The following is a 25,938-nucleotide window of genomic DNA, read 5'->3' on the forward strand; positions in this document are numbered from 1 at the left end:
TGCCAAAATACATCCTAGTGGACTCCTTTTAATAACATCTTTACTTCCTGTGTTACCCATTCTTAATGCAATCCAAATTTCCACGCTTATCAGTATGTACTAGTACTTCTCCTTTCTTTCTCTTTATTCCCCCTATACTACACTGAACACACACTGGGCATCTCTGAGTCACCTAGCACTAATATTCTCTTTTACAGTACCGACAAGCAGTGGAAACAAAAGGATTACACAGTCACAATCCACAAGGAATTGGGGTACGATAGGACATAAAATGAGTTTCCTAAAACACACAAGGCAAACAACTACTACCCTTACAACACGAAATATACAAAATAACAAACACCACATATACCACAATTAAACGCAAAATTCCAAGGCCAAGGCCAAGGCCAATACCAAAAGTCATTAGACTTCTTTCAGGGACTCTAACCCCTTGTATCAACTTCAGGAATTTCACCTGTGATACAGCGCCTTGCATGGAATGTCACCCACATCTTATGGGAGTTATTTAACCAAGACCAGAAACAAAATTCAAGAACAATCAACAAATACCTTAAATTTCCTGCAGTGGGTCCTTCTCTACCCCACAGAGAGCTGGTGAAGTACAGAGTCCCTCCGAGAAATTCTCAGGGCGCTCCAAGGGAGGCCCCATCTCCAACGGATCTTGCAGCCAGGCAGAGAGTCCCGTCTTGCCAGGGTCGCCAGACTGATGCCCAAAAACTAGGTAAGAAAACAGTGCTCCGTAGTATAAGGCCTACAGAGCAGGTATTTGCTTATTTGATGCTGAGAGTGAGGGGGATAGTTCCACCATAAGCTCACTCGTCCATTCTTCACACAGTACTAGCTTTTAACACTTTTTTATTTAATGTGCACATTATACTTTCCTAACCTTCTGTATTGGTTTTGCTTGGCCTGGTTTTTGGTAGCAGGGGGGCCACAGAGGTGGCTCCTGTGAGAAGCTCCTGGAAGTTTCCACCATGTCCAGCAGCGCCAATCCCTGATAGCTCTGAAAATGGACATGCTGCTGGCCAGAACTGGGCCAATGAGAGAGGCTGGTAATGCCTCTGTGATGACATATTTAAGAAGAAAATCAAAACAAAGTCACAAGAGATTTTGGATTCTAGAAGAGGAGGAGGTGAGAACATGTGAGGGAAAACAACATGGTGAGACCAAGGTCAGTGAAGAAGGAGGGGGAGGAGGTGCTCCAGGTGCCAAAGGCGAGGTTCCTCTGCAGGCCGTGGTGAAGACCATGGGGAAGCAGCTGTGCCCCTGCAGCCCATGGGTCCACAGGGGATGCAGAGATCCACCCACAGCCCATGGGAGAGGTGCTCACACTGGGCTGGGTGGGTGCCTGGAGGAGGCTCTGATGCAGTGGAAGACCCGGTGCAGAGAGAGGGCCCTTGATTCCAGGCTGGAGCAGCCTGTCCTTGGAGGGCTGCACCCCGTGGAAAGAGACCCATGGCGCAGCAGTCTTGGGAGGACTGTGTGCCCGTGGGAGGGACTCACACTGCAGTGGGTGTGGTAGGACTGCTGCTCGTGAGAGTGGACCCACGTCGGAGAGGTTCATGGAGAACTGTCTCCCGTGGGAGGGAGCCCACGGTACCACAGGGAAAGGACTCCTCTCCTGGAGCAGTAGAAGAAAATTGCGGTGATGGACTGACCACAAATCCCCATGCCCAGTCTCCCTGCGCTGTCGGTGGGAAGGAGGGAGGGGCTGGGGGGGAAAAGGTGTTTTTAAGGGCGTATTTTATTTCTCATTATCCTCCTCTGATTCTGTTAGCAATAAATTCACTTTGTAACTTTCAAGTTAAGACTGTTTTGCCCTTGAAGTGTTTTCTCCTGGTGCTTATCTCAACTCATGAAGCCTTTGTTCTCTTTTTTTCCGTCTCTCCTCTGCCCAGCTGTGGCAGGGGAGGGTGAGCGAGTGGCTCTTGTGGGTGCCTGGCGTCGGGCCAGTGTCAAATCACGACACTTTAATATTGCAACATATTTTCTAATTACATGATTAAGGAAGCCCAAGTAGCACATGTGCGGTTTCTGCACGAGGTGGTCGTCAGCCTCCTGGTGGTCGCTTTTGAGGAAGGCTCATAGGTGTTCCTGGGGCGTGAACTCTTCACCCCTGTTCCCTGTGCATGCTCTATGATTGTCTGCTCAAATAGCACTCAGCTTTTTGCTGTTAGCTCATTCTGCTAAATTTGCTGATTTCTAAAAAGTGCTTCATTCCGTACCCTGTTACAAAGTAACTACTTCTTTTTGCATAGCTGCAGCTTTTTATCGTAGCTACAGCTTTTCGCACAGCTCCAGCAGTGGCTCGATGCCTAGGCATCACGTACAGCACTGTTGGCCCCAGTGCTGGGGGATGGGCACTGGGGACTGGTTTGGGCTGGGGGGAGTTAACTTCCTTCCCAGGGGCTTCTCTGGGGCCAGGCTTGGATTTGGGCTGGAAATGGGGGGAAAATTCCAGGAGGCTTTTGTGCCTGTCCAGAGCCAAGGCCTTTCCTGTTCCTTGCCCTGCCTCACTGGTGAGGGGGCTGGGGGAGCACCAGGAAGGGGGAGAGACACAGCTGGGACAGGTGACCCTGACTTCACCCCAGATTCCCAGACCATATGGAGTAAGAATCATTCTGGAAAGAGAGGGGAGAAGGAGGAAGGGGGGGATGCTGAAAGTGGTGGCATTTGTGTCCCCAAGTCACCACTGCCTGGGATGGAGTCCTGCTCACCTGGGGATTGATGAACACCCACCTGCCTGTGGGAAGCAGCAAATGAATTCCTGGCTTTGCTTCCTTGCACCACTTTTCCTTCCCCCATGGACCTGTCTGTGTCTGAGCCCAAGAGTTTGGTCTCTTTCACTCTCTGGATTCTCCCGTGGCCCCATGGTTGCTCCAGCGACAGAACTGGGTCCACAACCAGCAATGGAACTGGACATGAGGGGCAGGTGCCAGAGAAAGAGACAGGGGGAGATGGAGCTGTGGGCTGTTGCCATGGCAACAAGTACGGGGACCCTCAGTCCATTGATAGGCACAGAAACAGGCAGACATGATTTTATACCCTTCCCAGCTGTTTGCATTTCCTGCAAGCTTTTGAGAGTGTTGCTGGCAATATTTTTGTAATTTTTCAGGTGATTTACACAGCACCTCACAGGACACACTCATGGTATGAGGAGAATTATGTGATACACCATGGATTCATGTCCCTGAAAATACCAAGGTTCTAATTGATTATTTACTGTTTTGAGTCTAGCTGTGGGCAGTACAGACTTCAAATTTTAATTTCAAGTGCGCATGGGGAAAGCACAGTATATTCTTCCAGATCTTTGCACAATATTTGTTAGTTACATACAATAACAAATCTTATTAACATCACTGTTCAACAGCCCAGCATAAGGAACCCAAACCACTGGCCTATCCCTAAGACTACACAAAAAGAATGCAACACGTATGTTTTGCTTCCCACTTCAGATGAATCGGGGATTTTGATTTTTCATTGTATTTTAAGATGTACTTGTAGTTTTCTTGTTATCTCTAGACTCTGAAGTAGGGTTTGTCATTGTGGTGAAACTAAGACTAACCAAGGATTAATACAGAAATAGATGTTCTAATCTATCCTTACACTTCTGTGGCAGAAGATGCTGGTCCTTAGGAAGGCTGCCTGGTGATTTCTGTCTGTGTTCAAATATTTAAAGCAACAACATTTAGTCCCACACTTTATATTTCAGATAAACAATTTAATGACATCTTAACACTGTTTTCACAATCTTACAACATGCATATTTTACTCCTTATGACGCTGAAATCTTTTTGAATACAAGTAAATCTATTGAAACTTCAATTTTAGAAGTTTCAAAACTGTTTTAACATACTGAGAACAAAACAGTCTAAAAAGAAAGGTCTAACAGCAGTTAAAATGCAGGGAAAAGGCAAGAGGACTTCAGGTAAAACTGCATACAGTTAACAGCGATATTTCTTTCACTAAGTATTATGTATTAAGAAAAACAGAGTAAATTTAAAGAACAGAAGTTCTTTAAAACCAGAATTTCTAATGCCAGAAACAGCTTTGAAACAACTTTCTATGTAGTTATATTTATTTTAAGATTTAAAATTGACTAATTTGTGTCCCAACATTTTGCAGCACAAGGGAGGAAAGGTGGGAAATGCTCTGCAAGGGGATGTAGTTACAGATCTATAAAGTTTATGTGTGTAAAGGAAATGAACATAGTATTACACACACTAAGTATGACAGAAAAATGCAACAAAGTACTAACTCAGAGAGAATAACAACCCCGTGGTGGCACTAGGAAGTAATGCCAGGGCACTGGGTACTTCTGCATTTTAGGCAAAGAACTTTACAACTTCTTTAATTTTTCTTTTCCTGTCCATTTTGGACATGGCAGTCCATCCTGCCTCGCGCACTCTCCTCATGGTTTTGAGTTTCAGTGCAGAGCCTGGAGATTTCACATTGGATGGAGTTGGTGCCTAGGAAGGAAAATAAAGCCACCCATTAGTTTCTGTAAACAATCTGGTTAACTGTTTGGTTTAATCTTATAAAAGGCTAACATACCTTTTTTGGTGCTGTGGAATGTAATTGCGAAGCCTGAGGATAATCTTTGTACAGTTTTTTAAACATTTCTTCTTCCGAGACTATGCTCTAATAAATTAAAAAGTTACTTAGTCACACTATATTAAAAAGTACTTTTTATTTCCCCCTAGGGATACTAAACTATGGAAAAAAAAAAGTTAAGATGTCATTATGAGGCATAACAGTTCAATAAAAAGAATGTAAATTATGTACATACAACTACAATTCCAGAAAGAACCAATTAAGTAAAAATATACACATAAATATTGCTTGACTGTGGAAGCCCAAACTCTTTATCTCCATTCTTAGACACAGCAGTGAGCACAAAGAACTGTTCAGTACACGATTTGTTCTCTGACTCTTACCAGGAGGTCGCTGTGCTCAGAGCTCTCGGACTCACTATCCAGTCGGATAAGCACTTTCTGCTTTTTCCTCATGCTCTGCTCTGAAGGCAGGTTTGTGCTTCTTCCACTTTGCAGTTTATCTGTTGGAGGAGTCTTCATAATATATGTCTGGGAAAGAAAATTTTAAAATTATTAAATTCTATTTTATGGGGTGTTGGAGAAGATGAAAGTTTGGTAAGAAAGTTTCACAGATATGTAGGCTTGGCAGAAAGATCTCTGAAAGTAGAAACTGGGGATGAGATAGAAATGAAAGCAAGTTTTGATACAGAGTAAAAGATGTTTTGCTGAAACAGTGATTGCTGAGTAACTGAGAAGGCAAAGGTTGGAGATGAGTTGGAAGGAGATTTTTAGGAGTAGGACAAAGGGATGTGACTACAAGCAAGAACATGTTTTTCACCAAGTAAATAAGTCTCGAGAAGAGCATAAGTAAATAGAAAACATGTCTTTACCAAAAAGAGAGATATGGCAGGCAAACAAGAAATGTCGATGCAGGAAGAAAAAGAGAGGTCTGAGAATTTTCCATTGTACGCTTAAATTGTAACTTACTTACTCTTGTGATTGGATAATAATGACTATAATATGGTGATGGTAGTAGCTATGATAGGCTATAGGCAAATGTAAAGGTATTGGGTATGGTGCTTATTGGTTGTTATGTGTTAAGATACTCTGCAAAGAAAAGCATATAAGGCTTTGTAACTTGAACAGAAAGTGGCTTCAGGTATGCCTACAGCTGGAGCTGGCAGCTGTAGGGCTGGCTCTGGATACCCACTCCCTGAAATGCTGTAACTTCGTCTATGCAATAAACAGCTTTCAAGAGAGACGCCTGAAGTCCAGACATCCTTCGTGAACCCTTCTCCTATAATGGGTTAAGTATAGAATCTAAACCCAAACTCATGACCCAGTTTACGGTCTGAGTGTCCACGAAGACACCTGAGAGATGCAGTGGAACTATTATCTTTCCATCCAAACGTGAAGCAAAGACCTAAACAAAGTGGGATGGGGTGGAAATATCCTTTTTCGGTGCCAAACAAGGAGAATGAACAGGAAGCTGTGGAAGAACTGAATTTCATGGCACATTGTATCTAAGTTTTTTATGCTTATCTGCAGAAACTCAGGTTATTCTGAACTTTAGCCACTACATGTGGACTGAAACATCTAAGAAAATGGAAACAAACAAAATTGCAGGAAAACGCTTTCAGAGAAAGATTGATAGCAACATCAAGATTGGTTTTACTTAAATAGTCTTTTCACCAGAAGTTAAACTTCTGAGAAACATTGCAATGGTCCTGTGCAGTCCTTTTTCAGAAAGATAACATCAAAATGGTAGTGGATTCTATTGTTCGAAAATGAAAACCACAAGAGAACTCCTGACAGGGAAGAGGGGTAAGTTCTGCAGTCAGGAATACTTTGATACTTTGACAATTTTTACAGCTATATAAGCTTTTTTCTCTTCCATAGAGAAAAAAGTGCCTTTACAAATGGACACTTTTAAGACTAAGTAAAACAATTCTAGAGACATTATTAAATTCACAATCCTTCTGGGACAGGAATTGCTACTGATCCATAATAATGGAGAAATTTAGTAACTGAGCAAGAAAAATGACACACTGGGAGCCCTTCCACAAACTGCTCTCTAATATCGCCATGGAATGGTCTCACCCTTTAAGATCCCTTCTTATCCCAGGGAAAAAAATAAGTAAGCATCTACAGAGAAGTAAGAAATACAGTCAGAAAAATGCAACAAGAAAAATTCACTGTTAGGAGCTACAAACCTCCAATGTTGGACAGCCCAAAGGGCTTTCTGCAGGTACCAAAGGAGGCATTTTTTTTCTTTTTCACTGTGTTGACTTCCATAGGAATATAATTTGGAGACTTTTTATTTTTTACATTAATAGATTCACCATCTAGATCTAAACAAGGTTTAGGAGTCTCAGGAACATAAGTTTGTATTTTCTAAAATTAAAAAAGGTTTAAGTTAAAAGCATTCCAATGTCCCAATGTCTTTTGTTGAATGCAAATAAATTATCATGGCGCTTCAATTAGATTCTACACATATAAATACGACTGAATTCTAAAACGAATTAAAAAGTTAAAGTTACCTTGTGTTTCTTTTCACTTTCAGGATTCATATTTCGAGAGTGCTCTTTTACAAGATTCTCCTACAAAAGAGTTATGTGATAGGAAGTAAGCATTTTATTTCCATTCAGTTGTTAAAAATCTTCTTGGTGTAACTACAGAACACAGTCTACAATCATACTGTTACAAAGTTTACACAAATATATGACAGGTTTAGTACCACTGCAGCATTCAAAAGTCATTATTTTTCTATTCAGTTTCATTTCTTATACAATTTCTCCCAGAGCACAAGCCCAGACCACACCTCTCACCCACACCACTCAGTTAGTAAAAAACTCCACCTTTTCTTCAATTTCTGCTTTCAGTTGTTCCTTAAGGGATGACAGTTCACTTTTCAAACATGACAGTTCATTTTCCTAAAAACAATTAAATAAAGGATAGGGTTAACTATGCACAACCCAGAAAAAAGAAAACAGTCCAAAGTGAGACAGTAATTAACAGGTTGTCTTGGGGTGACTTTATGATGTGTATCCCATATCACTGCCCCATGCCCAGAAATTAATTTTGTGCCTTTCTATGCCTTTAAACTGAGCCTGAGAGGGGAGAGAGAAAAGTATACTTTTTCAAAGCAGTTTGCAGTTTGTTTTCATGTTCCAAGGACACAGAGGCAAAACCTGTCTGCTTCTGCAGCAGCGGGAGCGGGAGGAAGCAGCTTGCTTTCCAGCCAGCTTTCGGCTTTCTTTTTCTCCGGAGAGAGAGAGACAGACAGTTGAACTTTTGTTCTCCTGGGACTTCATTTTTTCCCCTTTTCTCTGCTGGACTGTTTCAACATCAGAATACATCGGGAGGACCTTCCACCGAGGCCTTGGCCCTGGAGGTGGGCCCACCACCTCATCCCAGCTCCAAGGAGGGGGAGAGAGATCTACGGAAGGACTCTGAAACTTTCCCAGGTTTTCTCTCTACAGTGAGAGGTTTTATTATTTAGCATTAGTATCCTTTTCCTGTGTATTTCTTAAATAAATAGTTTTATCTCTTTCACTTTCCTTCGAGGAAAACTGATTTTTTCCCGAACCTGGTGGGAGGAGGGGTGGTTGTGCCTTCTCTCAAAGGATATATTTCCAAATTTGCCCAAACTGGCACACAGGTATACTCATTAGAAACAAAACATAATTCTATTTGTTTTTCAACCCTATACCTGAAGCTTTGTTTTAGCTTGTTTAAAAAAGACTGAAGTACTATCAGAAACAGGTACTTGACCAGAAGTGTTCAAGGTAAGACCTTAAAACACTTGGGAGAACAGGGGTGAGAGGGCAGAATCAAACTATTTAAAACAAAAGTTTCCTATTCAAACTGTGAAGTCAGAACATGACACACTATCTGGAAGAGTAGACACAAACACACTGCTACTCCAATTTATTTTTAGAAAGATTTTGGAGTTTTTAGTGCCCAGAATAACATCTGTAAGAAAATAAAAGCAAACAATTAGTGGGCTGATTTTTACTGTTCAGTCCCACTAAAGCAGACAGTTAACCCATCCCCAAGTATCAAATAGGAAGAAGTAAAATATGGCATTTATAATTACATTACACTTCAAGGACATCAGCCCCTCCATTGAATCATTTAATATTGGAAAGTACTCCTTACCAGTGCTCTTTCTGATGATAACTGCTTTTGCTGTTTAATTTTATATATTTTTAACTCTGCATCTCTTTCTTCAACCATTTTATCGTATTCAAGCTGTGTTAAAAAAACCAAACCAACAACAAACTCAAAACATGTGACTAAATGTTACAATTATAGATCTACCCCTTAAAACATCAGTCATTTTTTCAACCAGGCTCTTGAGGAGATTCAGAAAGCACCACGGACAAACACTGATGCTTCTGCAGAAAGTGTAAAACAGAAAATGCTCGATGCAGTGTTATTTTGTGGACTGCTTTATCTCCATGCAGCAATACGTGTTCAGCACATGAGAGCCAGCCGTGCTATTGTTATTAATGGTATCTGCTAAAGATACTGCAAAAGAGAGTAACAGAAATGTAAACTAAAATGTGTCAAGCTAAACTGCTGACAGTCACTAAGTAATCTCCTCAGAGAAAGAGGCCAAAAACTGATACTGAAAAATACTGCATTCAGATGGTAACAAAGGAAGTCTGAATTTAAAAAAAAAAAATTTCATCCTATAAATTTAGATAAATGGAATTTTTCTGCCCATATGCATGTTTTCAAAATCTGAAAATGAATTTGATTTTAGATGATGAAAAGTCAAGCATGTGTTCAGCTTCCTTTTCCCAGATTCAGGCCTTTTTCCATTTTTGAAAGATTCTTAACATGGTATCACACATTACAAATCACAGCAATCAGTAAAATCTCCTACCTTGTGTTTTTCCATAAGTGCCACCATTTCAGTTATCTTATGCTGACATCGGATATCAGTTTCTCTCTGTATCATTGTTGCTTCATCATAAAGCAACCGCATCTTTTCTACCTGTTAGTAATAAATTTCATTTCATTCAAAAACATAACAATATATTTTTTTTAAATCTTGATGCCTTAAGAGGCCTCCTAGAAACAGAGACTAGACAGGAGTAGGGGAATAAAGGTAGGTATTTATTTGAAAGGCCTTCAAAGGTACCCCCTGGGGCCCAGAGGCCACTGCCAAGATGGACCCAAGATGGACGACAGGTCACGAGTTCTGCACACTTTTATAGGTTTGGTTCATTTGTGTAGCAGGGTTAATTCTCCAATTAAAGCTTCAGTTTTCCCCTCAGCTTATCCACCCCCCCCCCCCCCAGCAGCTCTTTGGTTTATACTTTTGGGCCTAGGACACCCTAAGTGTCCTTGGAGAGCAGGCCCAGAGAAGCTTTGTTATGTCCACCTAGTACAAGAGCAGAAATTAACAGGCTACCAGGAACTTTCAGAGTGACACACTAAGCAGTACAGAATTTGAAAAATATAAAAGTTAAAACCTAAGGCATCAATCTTAGTTTCATTTCTTCTTCCCCCTACGGGTGCAAAGTATGTAGTCTCACTTAGTCTTCACTTGCTTTTAAGATCCTTTTCAAATCCGACATCTTTCATGCAGATAGTTAAAATGGGCAAATAAACAGAGAGTAAAGGTACATCCATAGCAGACAAGTGCACTTTGAGCCAAAAGGCCATTTCAAGCACTCTGTCCTAACATTTCTTAGCATTACCATCAAAAAACGTATGGGCAGAAAAATAGTTAATACGGGAGAAGTTATAATCTAATTTAGCTATGCTGACTTTATACCAAGAGTAGAATTTTCTTTGAATGATATCTCAAAAAAAAAAAAATTTAACTGGGTTCTTATTTTCAAAGACATATTCAAATACTTCAGCTTATGTACCTAATGTACTAAAGCTTTGCTCACAGGCATACACAAGAAGTTCCATTTCTGTTGGTAAGATTGAAATGTTTGAAGATTGAAAGGACTCTGGCCAATAAAGCTCCATAAAAACATTTTAAATATTAAAAAATTTAAAATTGCAGTAAAAATTAACACCTCTCACCTCTTCATGAAGTTTATTTTCATTCACTTTTTTTGTTTCTATTTCTTTTTGATAGATGTCAACTGCTTCCTTATGTTGCTTGTTCATATTTTCCATCTCTAACTGCAATTTATTCACCTTTTGAGAATGTAGAATTGCTGCTGTTATTTGTTTAGGAATTAATATGCTAATGATTTTTTTACCTCTTATTTTTGAGCGGAAACACCCGGTTACTTTTCAGGTATATTATATTAAAGTGTTTCCTATTTAGAGTTCAGCTTTTTTGAATAAAGATTTGAACTTTGGCCCGAAGTGAGTTAGAAAATACTCAAAGAAACAATGGCAACAGGACAATGTGGAAGACAGCCCCAAGCAGCCACCCTAAATGCTGTGAATTCCTCGGAAAACACAAATACAGATGTAGATTTTATTCCCTCTCTTGTAAATCTATGTAAGATTTTCACAGGTTTTATGGTACATTTTCCTCTCAGCTGTGCATTTTGATTACAGTTTTTCCTTTTAAGTTTCTCACATGAATATCCTCAAAACAGTCCACTTCTTTCTCCAAGTGCAGTACCCAAAGCTGGACACAATATTCCCATCAGAGGGATTACCACTGCAAAACACATTTAAAGAACAGCCTAAAGTGAATAATATATGTATGTCTTTTAAATACTTTTCTGTTACAGTGGGGTTACTGAACCCTGTTCAGTCCACAATCAACGAAAGAAAAGAAAGAAAGGAACTGATTAGAAACATAATTCCTTGGGATGTGAAGTCCATCTCTTTTAAATATCCAATAGTCAGTGCCCAATGATTAAAAATGGAAGCATCTTCTAAAAATTATGGGCTCATTCCTGCAAACCCTGTATCCCAGATCCATAAACATGTTCAGAACGTATTTAACAAGTATTATCATTAGTTACACTGGGACTTAAAAACACTCACCTCATCTTCTACGTGGTGTTATTTAAACCTACCTTCCCTTCATAAATACTGTTTTTCTTGCTTTCTACAGTAATTTTCTTTTTCAGCACCTTATTCTGTTGAAATAAAACAAAACAAACACTGTACTTTAATAAGTTAATAGAATTATGTACAGGTTTAACTGCATCAAGAATGTCAGAATCTTCAAAATTTCAGCTTTCATCAAGCAAATAACTGTTTTGCAGTTCAGGTTCCAGAACAATTTTCCAAACAAAAGAATGCTCAACTAATTACTGTGATAATACTGTTCCTTCATGAGCTTATGAAAGGCTCCTCCTGGGCATCAACAGGGAATAACAAATGAGGTGCAGAATGGGAATTAAAACTAAAGTGCTGCTGACAGAAGGTGTGAAGATGTCATGACAAAAAATACAAGTTACATATTTTTACAGTGAAGTTACTACAATTTGTGCTAGTGCAGAATTCTTTTCTACTAGAGGTAATTGAGACAGGTCCTTATTACAAGTACATAAATAATACTACGTACTAAATGAAAAAAGTAGAAGTTTATTAAAGCTATTGTTTTTGTAATTGCTTTTTTCAAATTAGGGATAATTTAACAAATCAAGTCATTCCAAAGATGACTTCTTAATTTATTCAGAGTTAGGATAAGAAAGGAAACTTTTAAAATTACAAAGGTGTGTCTAAAGATACCACAGCAGACAAAAAATGTTGAAAAGTAAACCCCAAAATACCATGTGTTTACGTATTTGTGACTTAAAATCTCTACACACCTCCTGCTGCAACTCTTCAATGCATTTGGTTTTATTTTCCACCTGTTTCTTTAAATTATTCATCTGAAAGAGATATTTCGAACATTAATTAGTAAGTCCTAAAAATTACTCCCTGTGTTAGCAATTCCTGTCAACATTCTCAAACATGCATTTGCACCAGTCTGGTTTATTCCAGTGGGACTAAACACAAGCTGACGTGTTACAATGACTGGAGTTTTAGCCATAAAGTACTACAAGACGTTAATTAATAGCAGTGAACCAGTTCCTTAGTGGTTGTGGAGTTAAGAAAGAAGAAGAAAAAAACCCCAGTATCTTCACAATTAAAAATTAACTTGTATGAAGTTCCCTACAATCCATGAAAAAATGAGTTTTCCCAATTATTTTCTAGAATCTTCAGCTACTTTTCCTTTCTTGAAATTTTGTTTTCAGTACTTTTAAACTGGAATGACAATTGTAAATCTTTGACCTTTACAATGAAATTTTGAAATCCATTCTAGTGCTAAAAAATCCAGGTTGCTTTGAAACTACAGAAAGAAAGTAAAAATATTTGAATCTATTTAAGCTAAAACTCACATTACATATAAAAAGCTAATCCAGAGCCCATCCATCAGTCAGTGGGTGTATGAAAGAAAAGCATGTTCTCTGCCTGAAATCTAACAAATCTTTAATATTAGACTTCCAAGCAAAGACTAAACATCCCAGTGATTGTCCTTGTCTTTTAAAATAATAGGGCTCACCATGTGGGCACACAATGACACAACTGGCAGCAGCTGTGAAAGAAGAAAGCCTCTGGCAGAAATCACATCCCCCAGGCAGAGCTTTGCAGAAAAAATCCCAACAAACATTTTACATTTAGATTCTGTCCTACAGGTTATGGTTATATATGTTCATGACAAATGACGTGACGTACATTTTCTTCTCTTTCATCCAGTTTACTTTTAATCTCTTCACCTGTCTTTGCCATTTTCTCCTTCAAAGACTCCAGTTCATTTCTAAGGGGCAAATTAACAAGCATTAATAAATATTTACTTATTACCTTTAACTTCTTTTCAGTACTGCTAATAAACCCGTATTTTATTTTCTAAAAAGAGCTGCTAATGTTGATAGGAACTTCATGAGCTACTCAATGAAAATGTTCTTAAAATGAAGCAGCGTGCATACTAAGTCAATATGTGAACTGTCTATACTTTAAGTAGGAAAAGGTGTTCCACCTAACCTAAGGAAAATACATCCTAACCTGGAATATCATAATGCAGCTATGAAACATGGGAGGCTGCCTGTCTATTGAACTGATGGTACAGAGACTTCTGCAGAGAGTAACACTTGCCAGTTTTGCCTTTTCACATTTAATCCATAATCTTGAATTGCTAGTTTCATTTCCTTCACACCTAAGATGTCTAATGCAAAACAGGACAGCTCTTTCTATGTAATATAAAATGATGGCAAAAATTGTTCCTGTAGCAATAGGTATTTCTAATCTGAGAAAATTTCTACTTGGCCAACAGCAATACTGAGTAGTTTCTGTTTAGCTATATAATCTAGAAAAACATTTATCAAAAAAATCACATAAAGCAGCATATGAACACAACTATGTGAGTCTACTTCCTTTAACAACATCGGATATTAATATTTGTTTTTACTTGCCTTAGCTGGCCATTTGCCTCTTCTAGGTGTTCAACTAACTGCTTTGTATTTTCTTCTTTTTTCTTACTATCCTAAATAAAGACCCATGTCAGCAAAGAAATAATATTAAAAGTGACTTCTTAAAAAAATTCAAAGCCATTCAAAGCACACTGGTCTGCCTTATTCGCAAGTGTAAATACACTTCCTTTCCAAATCAAACACAAAACATAGTTCAAATACTCTACAGAACCATGTCATGTTGCAGTTTACCATCTGATTTGTAGTTCAAATTGAGTATTGTCCTTTAAAAAAAGCTGGAAGTTTACAACTTGCCTCTTGTCTTTCTTGCAGTTTCTTGAGTTCTGCAGCCACACCATTCTTCTCTTGTGTTATTTGTTCTTTCTCTAGTGAGAGCTTATTGAGATACACTGTTAGTTGTTCATTCTTTAACCTAATTTAAAATAAATGGCCAAAAGGAATAAGAACATGCATTTTAAAATCTCCTTTTAAGTTAAATCTACATATTATCAAGCGTTACTCCATGCTGAAAAAAGTCCAGGCCTTTATCTACAAATATAAGCTTTGCAACAAAATCACAGTCATACAAAAAGGTGACAGAAGAAGGAAAGATAACCAGAGTCAACTTTTATATAAATATAATGGTTACTGAAGATTATGTAGTTCAAAGCAGGATTAACAATGAATTCAGAAACTTTCTCTTCTTGTTAAGTAGGTCACAGAGATATGGAACAACTGCATGTTCTATAGAATACATACAAATAGAGAAAGTGCAATTGCAAATGTAAATATATAATTAATGTCATACTATGCGGTTCAAAATTTTCATTAGAAAACAATCGTAGTTCATTTCACTGTGTATTAAAGTAACTTCTATATAGCACCAAAAATATTAAATACTATATTTTCAAAATGGTCATACGCCTCTTGTTCAAGATCTGTTTTCAGAGTCAAAAGCTGCTTTAAATAATCTTGTTCCTTTTCAGCTGTACTAGTCAGTTGTACTTTCAAATCATGGATTTCTTTCTGCAAAAGGAAAAGGAAGAGTTTTGAGTATATGTGTGTAAACTACAACTCCTGAAAGTTATCAGACATTAACTGACAGCACAAGGCTTTCAGAAGAACCAAACACTAAACATCCATGTCATGGATTATCCAGACTGTATCTTTACAGATCTCTGGCGGGATATGGAAGTGGTGTGGGAGACAGTGAACTCTGGTACCAGTGCTGTACATGTCCCCTGTTGTGAGTCTAATTAACTTATCTGCAAAATTACTAAATTAGATTCCTTGGACATAATTTTAAATAAAGACATTTGCTTCAGACTTCATACGCTTTTGCATTCATCTAAATTAAAAAGATTAAATAAACATCCAGTACTATATGTCAGAATAGAAAGGCAATCAACAGGGCTGTGTCCTCATCCTTAGTACAGCTACTGTAGGAATGCAAGGGGCAGCAGTTAGGCTCCTCTGTACAGGAGGATAGAGGATCTGCTGTCACTGTTACGAGCAGAGCAGTTCAGGTGAGACACTGCTCTGTGCTATTGCTTATGTACTTGTATACAAGTTATGATGTGTAACTTCACTATTTATAGAAACGTGTTACTATTGCCCTTTTTCAGACCTCTCTGATTTGGAGTGCATTTTCATTTCTCTCTCCAAATTTTTCTGTCTACAAATTTTCTACAGTAGCCTCAAGATCCTTCTTCAGTAGAAGCCCAAATTTTCCCATTTTAGGAAATTAGTGAAACTCAGTTGCACACTCAATGCACAGATTATAATGAACAAGCAGACATGGAAAAATGCACACCTGGTTTCACACCATCTTAACTTTAGTTGATACAGTTTCTTGTTAGACTTGTAAATATAAAATCATAATGAAAATAAACGTCTATTAAGAGTGTACTTCATACAGCTTAGACTTCTATGACAGAAAATGGACCTGTGTCACAGTACAGTAGGGTTCACAGAGGCCAGAGCTAATTACCTTCCTATAAGTAAGAAAAAAATGGGAAAACTTTATATCCAGAGGGAGTGGCACTTGAATATGCATGAATGAAGAAGGAAATAACTAAAAATCTTGACAAGGAAAACCAAAACACAGGAGACAAGAAAAACCAAAAACATAGGAGACAAGAAAGACCAAAACACATCAGACAAGAAAAACAGTGGCAATAAACAAGTTCTTCAAAGAAAACACTGAAATTGTGTGTGAGGAAGTTTAGCAGAAATGTTAAGGTAGACTAGACTGTGTTTATTTATGGCATTTAAGATACTTACAAAGCAAAAGGAATTTCATACGAAGAGCAAATGCTATAAGACTAATAAAATGAACATTTACCAGAGTTTCTGACAGCTCTTCAAGTTGCACTTCTTTGTCACATTTTAGTTTAGTCATCTCTTCTACAGCACATGTAATGTAAAATTAATGGAACGGAAATAATTTTTCATATTTAGCAGGCAGTATAAAATATTCATCCTTTTGTAATACCCAGTTCTCAAAATTTCTTGGATCAAGTTCAGAAACTGTGAAGCTAATTTATGACTTAATTTAAATGTAGACTTGAAATAGGATTAAGAAAGACATTAGCAGATCTATATCTGAAGAGAAACTTATCTGAAATTTATCTTAAATAAAATTCAGAGCCTATTATATGCTCCACAATTACAGCTTCAAATAAACCATGGACTGTAAGACCAGAGTATTCTCCAAGTATTGATGCATCTGCATTGCTCCAGAAAAAAAAACCTGAACTGCTGAAGGTACTCACATGGATATGCTGCAAAAGGAAACCAGTTATTACTAACTTCCAAATGTTTTCTATGTGCACATTCACAATACTGGTTTTTGCAAGTACTCAACACCAAGGTCGTGTTTGGTGTTCAATTCTCACAGGTCTCATCTTGCCTTGTTCTAGACAAGCAGTAGCAGTTCACTTCTGAACACTTCTCTATAGATGCCCTCAATGTATACAGAGACATCCAATTACATTTCTCATCTGTCAGATGAGATCTAGGGTCATGTGCTGCACAGCAGGAAAACAGTCCTGAAGGCAAATCTCTTACTCTGGGGACTAAGGAGCACATCCCTAGAAACCACAGGATATCAAAGCAGTATTTAAAGAAAATCCCTGCTAATGTCCTTCCACATCCAGCATGGGGAGGGTCTACAGAAACCTTAATGGGAGGGTTTGATCTCTGCTACAAGCTACAGAAATCACTCCTGGCACCTGCAGTGCTACTGGTTTTAGCTGGAAACCAAAATTACTTCCATGAGAATTCATGCATGGATGGACATACCATTGGAGCTCTGCATAGCACTGCCCTTTGGCTGTTGACAGTATCAATGACCACCAAAGAAAAGGGAGTCAGATGAGTAAAAATAAATTTAAGCATTCCAGACAGGTACAGGTACTGTAAGATCATTTCTCCAAGCAATAGAGACAGTCCATTTCCAGAAAACAGCAGAAAACATTTTTATTACTGCCTAGCTCATTTTCTGCCTTTCTACAAGCCTTACCCAGTTCAGCAGACTTATTTTGGAGCTCCAAGGTAAGCAGCTTTGACTCATCTTCATGTTTCTCTAATCTAAGAAAATGGTAATTTAAAAAACCCTGAATGTATAGTACAAAGCATTGCATTTGAAACTTAAAGGACAATAAGATAAATTCTTACCACTATTGAAAAACAATTACCTTTCAACAGGCAGATGATATAGCTGCCCTCAACACACATCAAATTTCACTTTTACAGCTTCAGAACAGCAGACATAAAAGTAAGCAAATATGTACTTACAGAAATTTGTATTTCTTAAAGACAGAATTATGAAAGTTGGAGGGGGCAAAAATTTACTTTTTTTATAGACAATTATCGACCAGCACAAATTAAAAAAAAATACATTAAATTCTCTGCATTTAGACCACTGTGTCAAAAAACCTCCAAATTTCAGCTACATTTCCAATTGTTCTTGATTTTGTCATAAACTGCAACCTGTAAGATGACTCTTTTAATTTAAACTCTTTAATTTACCTATTTTGCTCTTTTTGCAGCAAGCTTTTCAAATTGGCAATAGAAATCTCAAACTCCTCTGTCAGGGCTGCAAGCAAAGCCTTAGTTTTTTTACATTCTTCTTCCTGTGCTTCCTTTTCTCCAGTGACCTGAATTAATGTTTTCACTGTAGTCTGGAATTCGGTTTCTAAGCTCTTTTGAGTAACCTTCAAAAAATACAAATACAAAAAATTTCTAAACATGTTTTGCAACAAACAGCCACAGTTGTTTCACATCTAAAGTATCCATAATTACTTATGCAAATACGTGTCTAGTCTACTTATACTGTAAAACTATAAGCAAGGTGTACCTCTGCCTTTTGCAATGAAATTCTAGCCTCTTCCAGCTCTGCCCTCAAATGTTCTTGACTGACCTGGGATTCCTTTAACATTTTTTCTTCATGTACTAAGCAAAAAAGATGTACGTTAATATTTTAAAAAAACAGGATATTTACTAAAAAATGCTGCTAAAAATGCAAAATGACATACATTTATTTAACATAGACCAAAGGTACTGATATCATATACTATAAACACTTTGAATATAGATGGCTTAAAAATATTGAAAATCAAGTTCTGAAAAGTAAGTTTCCTCAGTGGCACCTGCCTGACTGTAAATTTGCAAAACTCAAACAATGTATTTTCCCCTTGCAATCTTCAAAAGCTCTCACTGCTTCACTCACCCTAAAAACTACCCTGCCAGTCCTGATCCCACATAAGCAGCTTCTGTTCCAAACAAAAATAAGGCCTTCAAGGCCCCAAAATTCTGCTGCTGACCAGTAACAGAATAAAATTATCATGATCCTGTTTCCTATGCTTCTATAAACAATTACATTTAAACATAGCAGACAGAACTCTTACATTTTGCTTCTATTAAGTCAGCAATCTTATTTTGTGATTCCTGCAGCTGAGCCTTGATGTCTTTTATTACACCATCTTTTTCATCTCTCTGCATGGTAAGAGCTGAAATCTAGCAAAATTAAAGAAATATCGTATTGAAGTCTGGAAAAGGGACAGATACTCATTTTCATTTGTATCCCAGGTATGATAAGCAGACATACTGCTGTCAGGAAGTTAGATAAAGCTGTTGATCTTAGCCAAATATTGATCAACTCATGTTACTCTAAATAATAAAGTTCTCCAGTTCAAAATCAAACCATGAATTCCAGTAGACTAAAGGTACTGAAACATCACTAAACTTAGCAGAATCTGACTTAAATGCAGCTTCAGCTGTTATTTTTGTCTTTTTTACTAATGCCCAGAAACACTCTTTGGTTCTTGCATTGCCCCTTAGTCACAAATAAAGCTGTACATATTAGATGGTAAAACTGAGCAAACCTGCTTTTCCTTCTGACTGACTTCCAGTTTGCATTCCTTTTCAAACTTGTCCACTTTTTCTGCTTCTTCTTTTACTTTCAAGATACAGTAATATCCATAGTTAACATTCTAGCTGAAATATACTCTAAGTTCAATACAACTTCCAGTTTACAATTGCTTGTAATTGTACAGCTGTACAATTTGTTTCCTAAGAGTAACTGTTGAGGCAATGTTTGATTTTATAATCAAAATATCTTTGATTTCCACAGAATTAGTTCATTACTCCATGTTTGTTATAAGAAACTAACAGAAAAGAACACGTGAAAATGAAACAGGAACATAGTAGCCTATACATATAGAGTGAGAGCATTTAGTTAAAGTTTCCGTAGCTATACACTAGTGCATTATCATTTAAATAAACTAACTACATCAAATAAGTATTGCTCTCTAGACTGTACTTCACAGTCAAAACTTGGACTTTGAGTGCCTATTTGAAAAATAAAGTTCCAAATTTGGCCCAGTGGAACAACAATAGAAGGGGCCAGGCAGTGAATACAGGCAGCATGAATAAAAGAGGGTCCCAGTGTTTCAGTGTGACCTGCCCACCATTTGAGCACTTCACATCTGTCTGTCCTGACACTGCATGTGTATTAAAAGCTATGAAGTACAGAATTGTTAAGCCAGCACCATAAACACAATAAACAGAATTCTCACATTTGAAATTCATTTCCAATCTGTCATTGTCTGCTTGCACACGAAGCTCTTCAAATGCCACTGTCAGTCTCTAAAAACAAAATATAATATTTGAAGTTCAATATTGGAAACCCTGGAAGTTCTCCAGAGGCTGCTGCCAACCTCAGCCACTCTGAGAAATCACCAGGTAGGTGAAACGGAGTCCAAAAAGAAGACAGAAGTTCTGGCAGTCACCCAGCACTAAGCACATATCACACAGATCACATGGATCTACATCCCACACACTGCTGCACTTTCTCCAGTGAATGTGCTTGATATAATACAAAAGTAATTCTTGAAAGGGACTGAAAACCTGACTTCCTGCATCACACATGACATAATACACACATGGGGATACAAATAGTATCCCAACATAAACGTGTAACTCAGCTCAGCATACCCACATAAATCACATTCCTTTTATCAAGCTTACTTGATACTTACTTCCATGTTGCTATGAAGCTCGTCATACAATTGTCTTGTTTCTTCTTTTTCCTGCTCATCTATCAAAGCAAGAATGTACAAGAAAGTTTTTCTTTTGAAAAAGAATGCCAGCTGTCCAAGTCATTATCCTTAATCAGCATAATGAATTTAAAAAGGAATTACCAACTCTTTACTTATTAAAAGAAGTCATTATGAAACAGGGTGCCAAAAGTTATATAATCTAGGGAAAATGTATTGAAACATTAAGCAAGCTCAGCTTTTAAATTTCCTTCCCAATGTATTTTTTTCTGTGAAAAGTGTAATTTTCGATCAATTTATGTAACTATATTAATTCTTATAGTATTAATGTTGTTGAATAATAATGTATCAAAACTGTTAGTATTTTATAAACTGTAATGTAGGGTTTACCACTGAATTTCTTCCTATCAGCAGAGATACCTATGCCCACAGAACTGCCGTTATAAAATTGCAACAACTCCATGTCTGTAGTTTTCCTTCTTTCCTTTCACTTTTGTAATTGATACTATTTTTCCATAAGAAAACAATTGTAGAAGAGAACATAAGAAACACAGCTATCAAAAAAGAACAGTACATCTATATACAGGTGTTTCTAGAATTAAGGCTAAAAAGAAATAGGCACTTCTTAAATATCCAGGATCAAGTTAATAAAATTTTAAAGATTATAATAACAATTCTAAATTGCATATAAAGTAAAACTCCCAATCATGAACATGTTTTAAAACCTCAGGAATTTAAACTTCATTAAGTTATCCAGCTGTCTTGGCTTGCTCAGTTTCATAAGAAGCATTCTAGTTACTCATTGTGCCTTGGGTTTGAGACCTTTTTTCCCCACAAATGTGTAACTGCTCCAAACAGGAGGAAATGCCAGCTCTGGAAATTTGTTAAAGAGTGCTGGGAATTTAGAGTACATTCTACAGCCTAAAAACAGGCATGAAGCGCCACTTCGTATGTCTTAATATATTCACAGTATCTGGATGGGACTGAGAACCTTCAATGGGCCAACCAGACCTGAGGAGACCTGCACTGCTATGGAGGGGCTGCCAGTGGCTAATCAGGGGTGTTGACACTGCCTCAAACCTGTATCAGTGTTCAGGCACCCAAACAGCTCCCAGGCTTGGAACCTTTGAGCCAACAATTATACTGGCTTCAAAAATCCTCTGGATTTAGCATTACAAAGCAAATCTCTGTTAGACCTGTGGCTTCACTTCTAATTTTGTGAGCTACTTAAAAGTCACTTCTCATTTTAAGAGCCATCCAGTTGATCTCAACTGGAAAACATATCTGGGACAGCATGAGAACTTTTTTCTGTTCATGAATTTAGAGCAAGCTAGAAGTACATTTACTCCCATAAATCAAAAATAAAAAAGCATTTACATTTGCTGGTCTTCTCTGTGAAATGAGTGCAGGTTTCCTTGAGCAGATTACACAGATGCCTCAAAGCAGTGGTTCTAAAAGAGGGAAAAATACCATATGTTTTCACAGGAGTGCACAGTACTTTAGGTACCTAAGGAGTAAATGACCTTCACAATTTAGCGGCTATATGAAACTGGCCACATGAAAACTGATTATTTTCACCACAAAAATATATATTTGGTTGTATTACTTACTCTTTCAAGAGATCTTTATTTTCACATATCTCATCTTCCAGTTTTAAACGGAGTTTTTCATTTTCAAACTAATTTCATAGGGAACAAATGCAAAAAAGACACTGTTATTGAAAAATATATTAGAAGTACACTTTGACTTCTCAAATCTCACAATGAAAAGTAATTTTGGGCATCAGTAGAGAGAAGTCTGTTTTACCTGGTATTACATGCTGAATCATCTTTTGCATGAAAGACGTAGTAATGAACAACAATTTACCAGCAACTGAGACACTTACAGGTATACACACATTCACATGGGACAGGAGCACACACCTTCTCAAAATAACCATTTTCTCAAGGCACAAACCAAACTGCCACATTCTTTAATATTTAACTGTACGAATAATATTGTCATACTAAATCAGGAAGCACTTAACTTCATCTGCTCAATGTACATTATACAATACTGGCCTGCAGTTCTTGAATGGCTTTATTCTGTGCTTCAATAATCTTTATATTTTCTTGGAGTTTTCTTTCTTTCTGGTTTAGCTCTGATTCCACAGTCAATTTCCACTGCTTGATCTTCTCAGCCTCTTTGTAGAGTTTTGAGAACAATTCATTCGTTGTTTCTGTGTTCTATTAAAATGGGTTCCACAATTTAACCTCAAATACTATTTAATTAATACTGTTGTAGATAACATATTTATCTCTTAGGAACATTACAAGAGTAATATTTTTCCACAGATGGTGATATAAGCTTATATACGATCAGAAGCCAAAGTTAAAATCTTTGTGCATCCACTATGTATGTATCAAAAGGCATTACAGAGCACATAGGAGACACAAACACAATGAAATATCCCGAAGTGCCCTCAGACATCACCAAATAGATGGTCTTAAAGACATGCAGTCCACCAAAATCAATAAAAGTTTTTCTAGAATTATCAGTGGAGCCAAAATTCCTTCTCGTAGGTTCTTCACACCATTTCTTTCCTCTCCTTCTGACAGACACTGCTGAGTTAAGTAAAAGCAGCTTCAGAGATTTTGCCCAAGAGTAGTTGTGATACGGCCGTTAAGGCATACACGGAGCAGGAAGAAAAACCACCCACCCTTGTGCTCTCAGAACACCTTGAAAGCCTCGTACAAGCAGCGCTGCACCAGTGTTCGAGGCAGGTAAGAGCAGCACACAAGCCCACTGGGCAGTTTGGTTTACTTACGATGCCCCCTATCACCATCCTTGTTTTGGCTGCATCACAATATTGTGGCAGTCCTGATGGGACTTTAATAGCTGCTAGGATTAAAAAAAATCTAGTTGTCAGGGATATGAAAATCAACAGGAGGAGTGCAAGAAATGTGTTTTATTTTGTGGCAGCAAAAAGAGTTTCGTAGCTGCAAAGTACAGAAGCTATTGCAAAAAAGTAAGCTTTACTGAGTTGTGCTAAAGCAGAAATATGCTGGTAAAGATGCTGTGAAAAGAATCCAATGCTTGAGGAGATCACTAAATTCACTGTTTTATAGATAAAATAAAGCCAGACAAGGCAGTTGGGATAATCTACTTCAGTTTTCCAAAGAATACTCTGACATCAAACCTTCTGCCCCTCAAGATACTATTCAGAACCAGTTCTACAAGGATACTTAAGTGTTTAAATCTTACTCTGATTAAAACTCAACACTTCACAGACACTTCAAAAAAAGAAAAAACAACAAACAATCTTCAAATCAACTTTCAAAGATTTGTCTCCAGGCATGTTCACTAAATCACAAATATCTCCTCTAAGTGATTCAGCTTTAACCAGGAGACAGAAAACATTATTCTCTTTTGACTACTTCCTTTAGCACTATCTACTGAATAATGCTTTAGGCACTGTTTGGGAAGAAATTTAAAAGACCCCAAGAAATTACATATGCAGAGTTGATACTTAGCTGACCTCTTCATCCACTTCAGAGCAAAGTTTTACTTGCTGTGAAATCGTATCTGAAACATGAAGAGATTTTGATCAATGTATTTCTAAAAAAAGTAACAGTGAAACTGTATTTAACAGTGTTACAGATACGAAACCGTGAGACTACTCACAAAAATTAAAACTCAACAATATTAAAAAAATTTAAAGAACGTGGATGGCAAATGGTTATTTTAGTCTTACCTGAATCAGTGATTTCACCACGGTTCGACATATCGAATGGCAACTTAAAACCATCATCCGAGTATTTGTTAAAACCCTGCACAAATTTAAAAATTAGTTTCTTATGGGTAGATTTGTACAGAAGGATTATTAAATCTAGAAAAAAAAAACCCTACAGATGATGCGGGAAAATAATTTTTCATTAATAAAGCAGCTGCCCACAATTTTCAAAGCCCAAGGTACTGGTAATGGGTTTGGAACTCGCTTGTTTCTTACTTCACACTGGTTTATAGAACTGTGGGTCTTTTGCAGTTTGCTTTATAGACTGTGGCCAAAGGAGAAGCTTTCAATGCAGGGAACTCAGCAGCCCCTGCCTGTCTGTGCACTGGTGCATGGTAAAGGACTCGGGAAGCCAAATTACTTTTTTGAAGACCAGTAGTTGGTATCTGTTTTTTGCTTTACTTCCAAGGGCAGTTCTAAACCATATCTGATTATGTTTCAGAATGAAAATATCATTTAACAAGGTTTTTAAGTCACAGAAGTTCGTCCTGTAAACAGCGTAGCTCATCTGCTGTCAGAATATCCCGTTTGAATCTCAACATATTTCATAAGGAGCTTCGACATGAAAAAATAACTTGTTGAATTCCAATAACTCAGTGTGGGGACAGAACATTTTCACTGCACACTTGATCTGGTGAGAGCAAGACATCAACGCCAGTGTGAGCATCTAAGTGGGGCACTGCTCACTCTCTGTACTGAATTACCCGTATCAAACGCGGGTTTATCATTGGTGATGTATAGTTACAGTACAGAGCAGATGATCGAGAAGATAATTCCCTTCAGTGTTGATATAAAATAAAAGCAAAAGTCTTTGAAATTCAGACTGAAGATGGTACCCCGGCACCAGTGTAGGCATATGCACAGAAATTAGTCCAGCGCAGGAGCCGTCCCGCCCGTGCTGTGTGTGTGTGCTCCGGTCGGGGCTCTGCCGGGGCACTCCCCGGGCACAGAACTGGCCCCGTGTCCCCGGGGAAGGGCCCCTGCACTTTACCCCCGCCCCCTCCTCAGCCACGGCCTCCAGAGCAGCACAGCCCGAGGGGGCGGCCGGGGGAGGGTGGGCCGCCCTCAGCGGCCCCGCGGCCGAGCGCTCACCTGGGATCTGCCCGCAGACACCTGCCCAGCGCTCAGGCGCGGCGGCACGAACAATTTAAACCGGTTTTCTTTCTCCATGGCCCCGACAAAAGGGCGGGCGAGCGAGGCCCAGCGCCGGCACCTCTCGGCGGCCGCTGAGGGCGGTCCCGGAGGGCGGGAAGCGGCGGCGGCCCCTCAGCGCAGCGCGCGCCTGGCGGGGACGCCGCCTAGCGGAGCTCCCGGGCGCAGGGCGCTGTCCCGCGGGAGCTGCGCCCGCCCAGGGAGGGCCCGGCCGGGCAGGGCGGCGGCCGCGGGGCGACCGGGCCGCGGGGCTTCCTCGTCGCCCGTGGCCACCAGAGAGGTCTCGGGGCTGCCCGAGGGGCAGGGCGGGCTGGAGACGCCGCTGTGGTCGCCGGCCGGGGGGGGGCACAGCGGGGCCTTCGCCGTCGGGGAAAAAGCGGGAGAGGTCCGGGGGGAAGGGGGGGTCCGGCGGGGAAGGGGGAATCCCGCCTGTACAGGGAATAAATGGGGGAGCCCCGTTCTCCGGTGACCCCCCAGTGTTGTAAATCGCTCCCCCAGAAGTGCCGGTGGATGGAAGTGTCGGG

General features: G+C 38.8%; 1 protein-coding gene across 5 annotated transcripts; it reads right to left on the bottom strand.

The window, feature by feature from the left end:
* Positions 1-3,703: 3,703 nt before the first annotated feature.
* On the bottom strand, positions 3,704-25,520 carry SYCP1 (synaptonemal complex protein 1). 5 transcript variants are annotated; one of them, XM_048293411.1, is made up of 28 exons: positions 25,355-25,520; positions 24,224-24,299; positions 24,008-24,054; positions 22,551-22,715; positions 22,101-22,168; positions 21,868-21,941; positions 20,473-20,531; positions 20,011-20,080; positions 19,318-19,391; positions 18,841-18,949; positions 18,291-18,385; positions 17,963-18,147; positions 17,454-17,521; positions 16,275-16,336; positions 14,853-14,956; positions 14,246-14,363; positions 13,934-14,004; positions 13,200-13,281; positions 12,290-12,352; positions 11,549-11,611; positions 10,590-10,706; positions 9,433-9,543; positions 8,700-8,792; positions 7,397-7,471; positions 7,079-7,138; positions 4,941-5,087; positions 4,558-4,644; positions 3,704-4,472 (listed from the first exon to the last, which is right to left on the bottom strand). In XM_048293411.1, the coding sequence occupies exons 1-28, from the start codon at positions 25,430-25,432 to the stop codon at positions 4,329-4,331; spliced, it is 2,565 nt and encodes an 854-aa protein (XP_048149368.1). In that variant the 5' UTR covers positions 25,433-25,520; the 3' UTR covers positions 3,704-4,328. The 5 variants fall into 5 exon arrangements, with proteins under 5 accessions (XP_048149368.1, XP_048149370.1, XP_048149369.1 ...); XM_048293413.1 differs by lacking the exon at positions 22,551-22,715; XM_048293412.1 differs by lacking the exon at positions 10,590-10,706.
* Between the last annotated feature and the right edge of the window lie 418 nt (positions 25,521-25,938).

Source organism: Corvus hawaiiensis, unplaced genomic scaffold, assembly GCF_020740725.1.
Source record: "Corvus hawaiiensis isolate bCorHaw1 unplaced genomic scaffold, bCorHaw1.pri.cur scaffold_32_ctg1, whole genome shotgun sequence".
Lineage (NCBI taxonomy): Eukaryota > Metazoa > Chordata > Aves > Passeriformes > Corvidae > Corvus > Corvus hawaiiensis.

Bases quoted from the DNA above. Each gene is read 5' to 3' on its own strand.
- SYCP1 (XM_048293411.1), bottom strand. From the start codon at position 25,432: ATGGAGAAAGAAAACCGGTTTAAATTGTTCGTGCCGCCGCGCCTGAGC. The intron at 11,612-12,289 runs GTGTGTAGAGAT...TTATTTCAACAG, and splicing joins TTGAAGAGTTGCAGCAGGAG to AATAAGGTGCTGAAAAAGAA. The intron at 5,088-7,078 runs GTAACTTTAACT...TTTCTTTCCCAG, and splicing joins AAAGTGAAAAGAAACACAAG to ACATATATTATGAAGACTCC.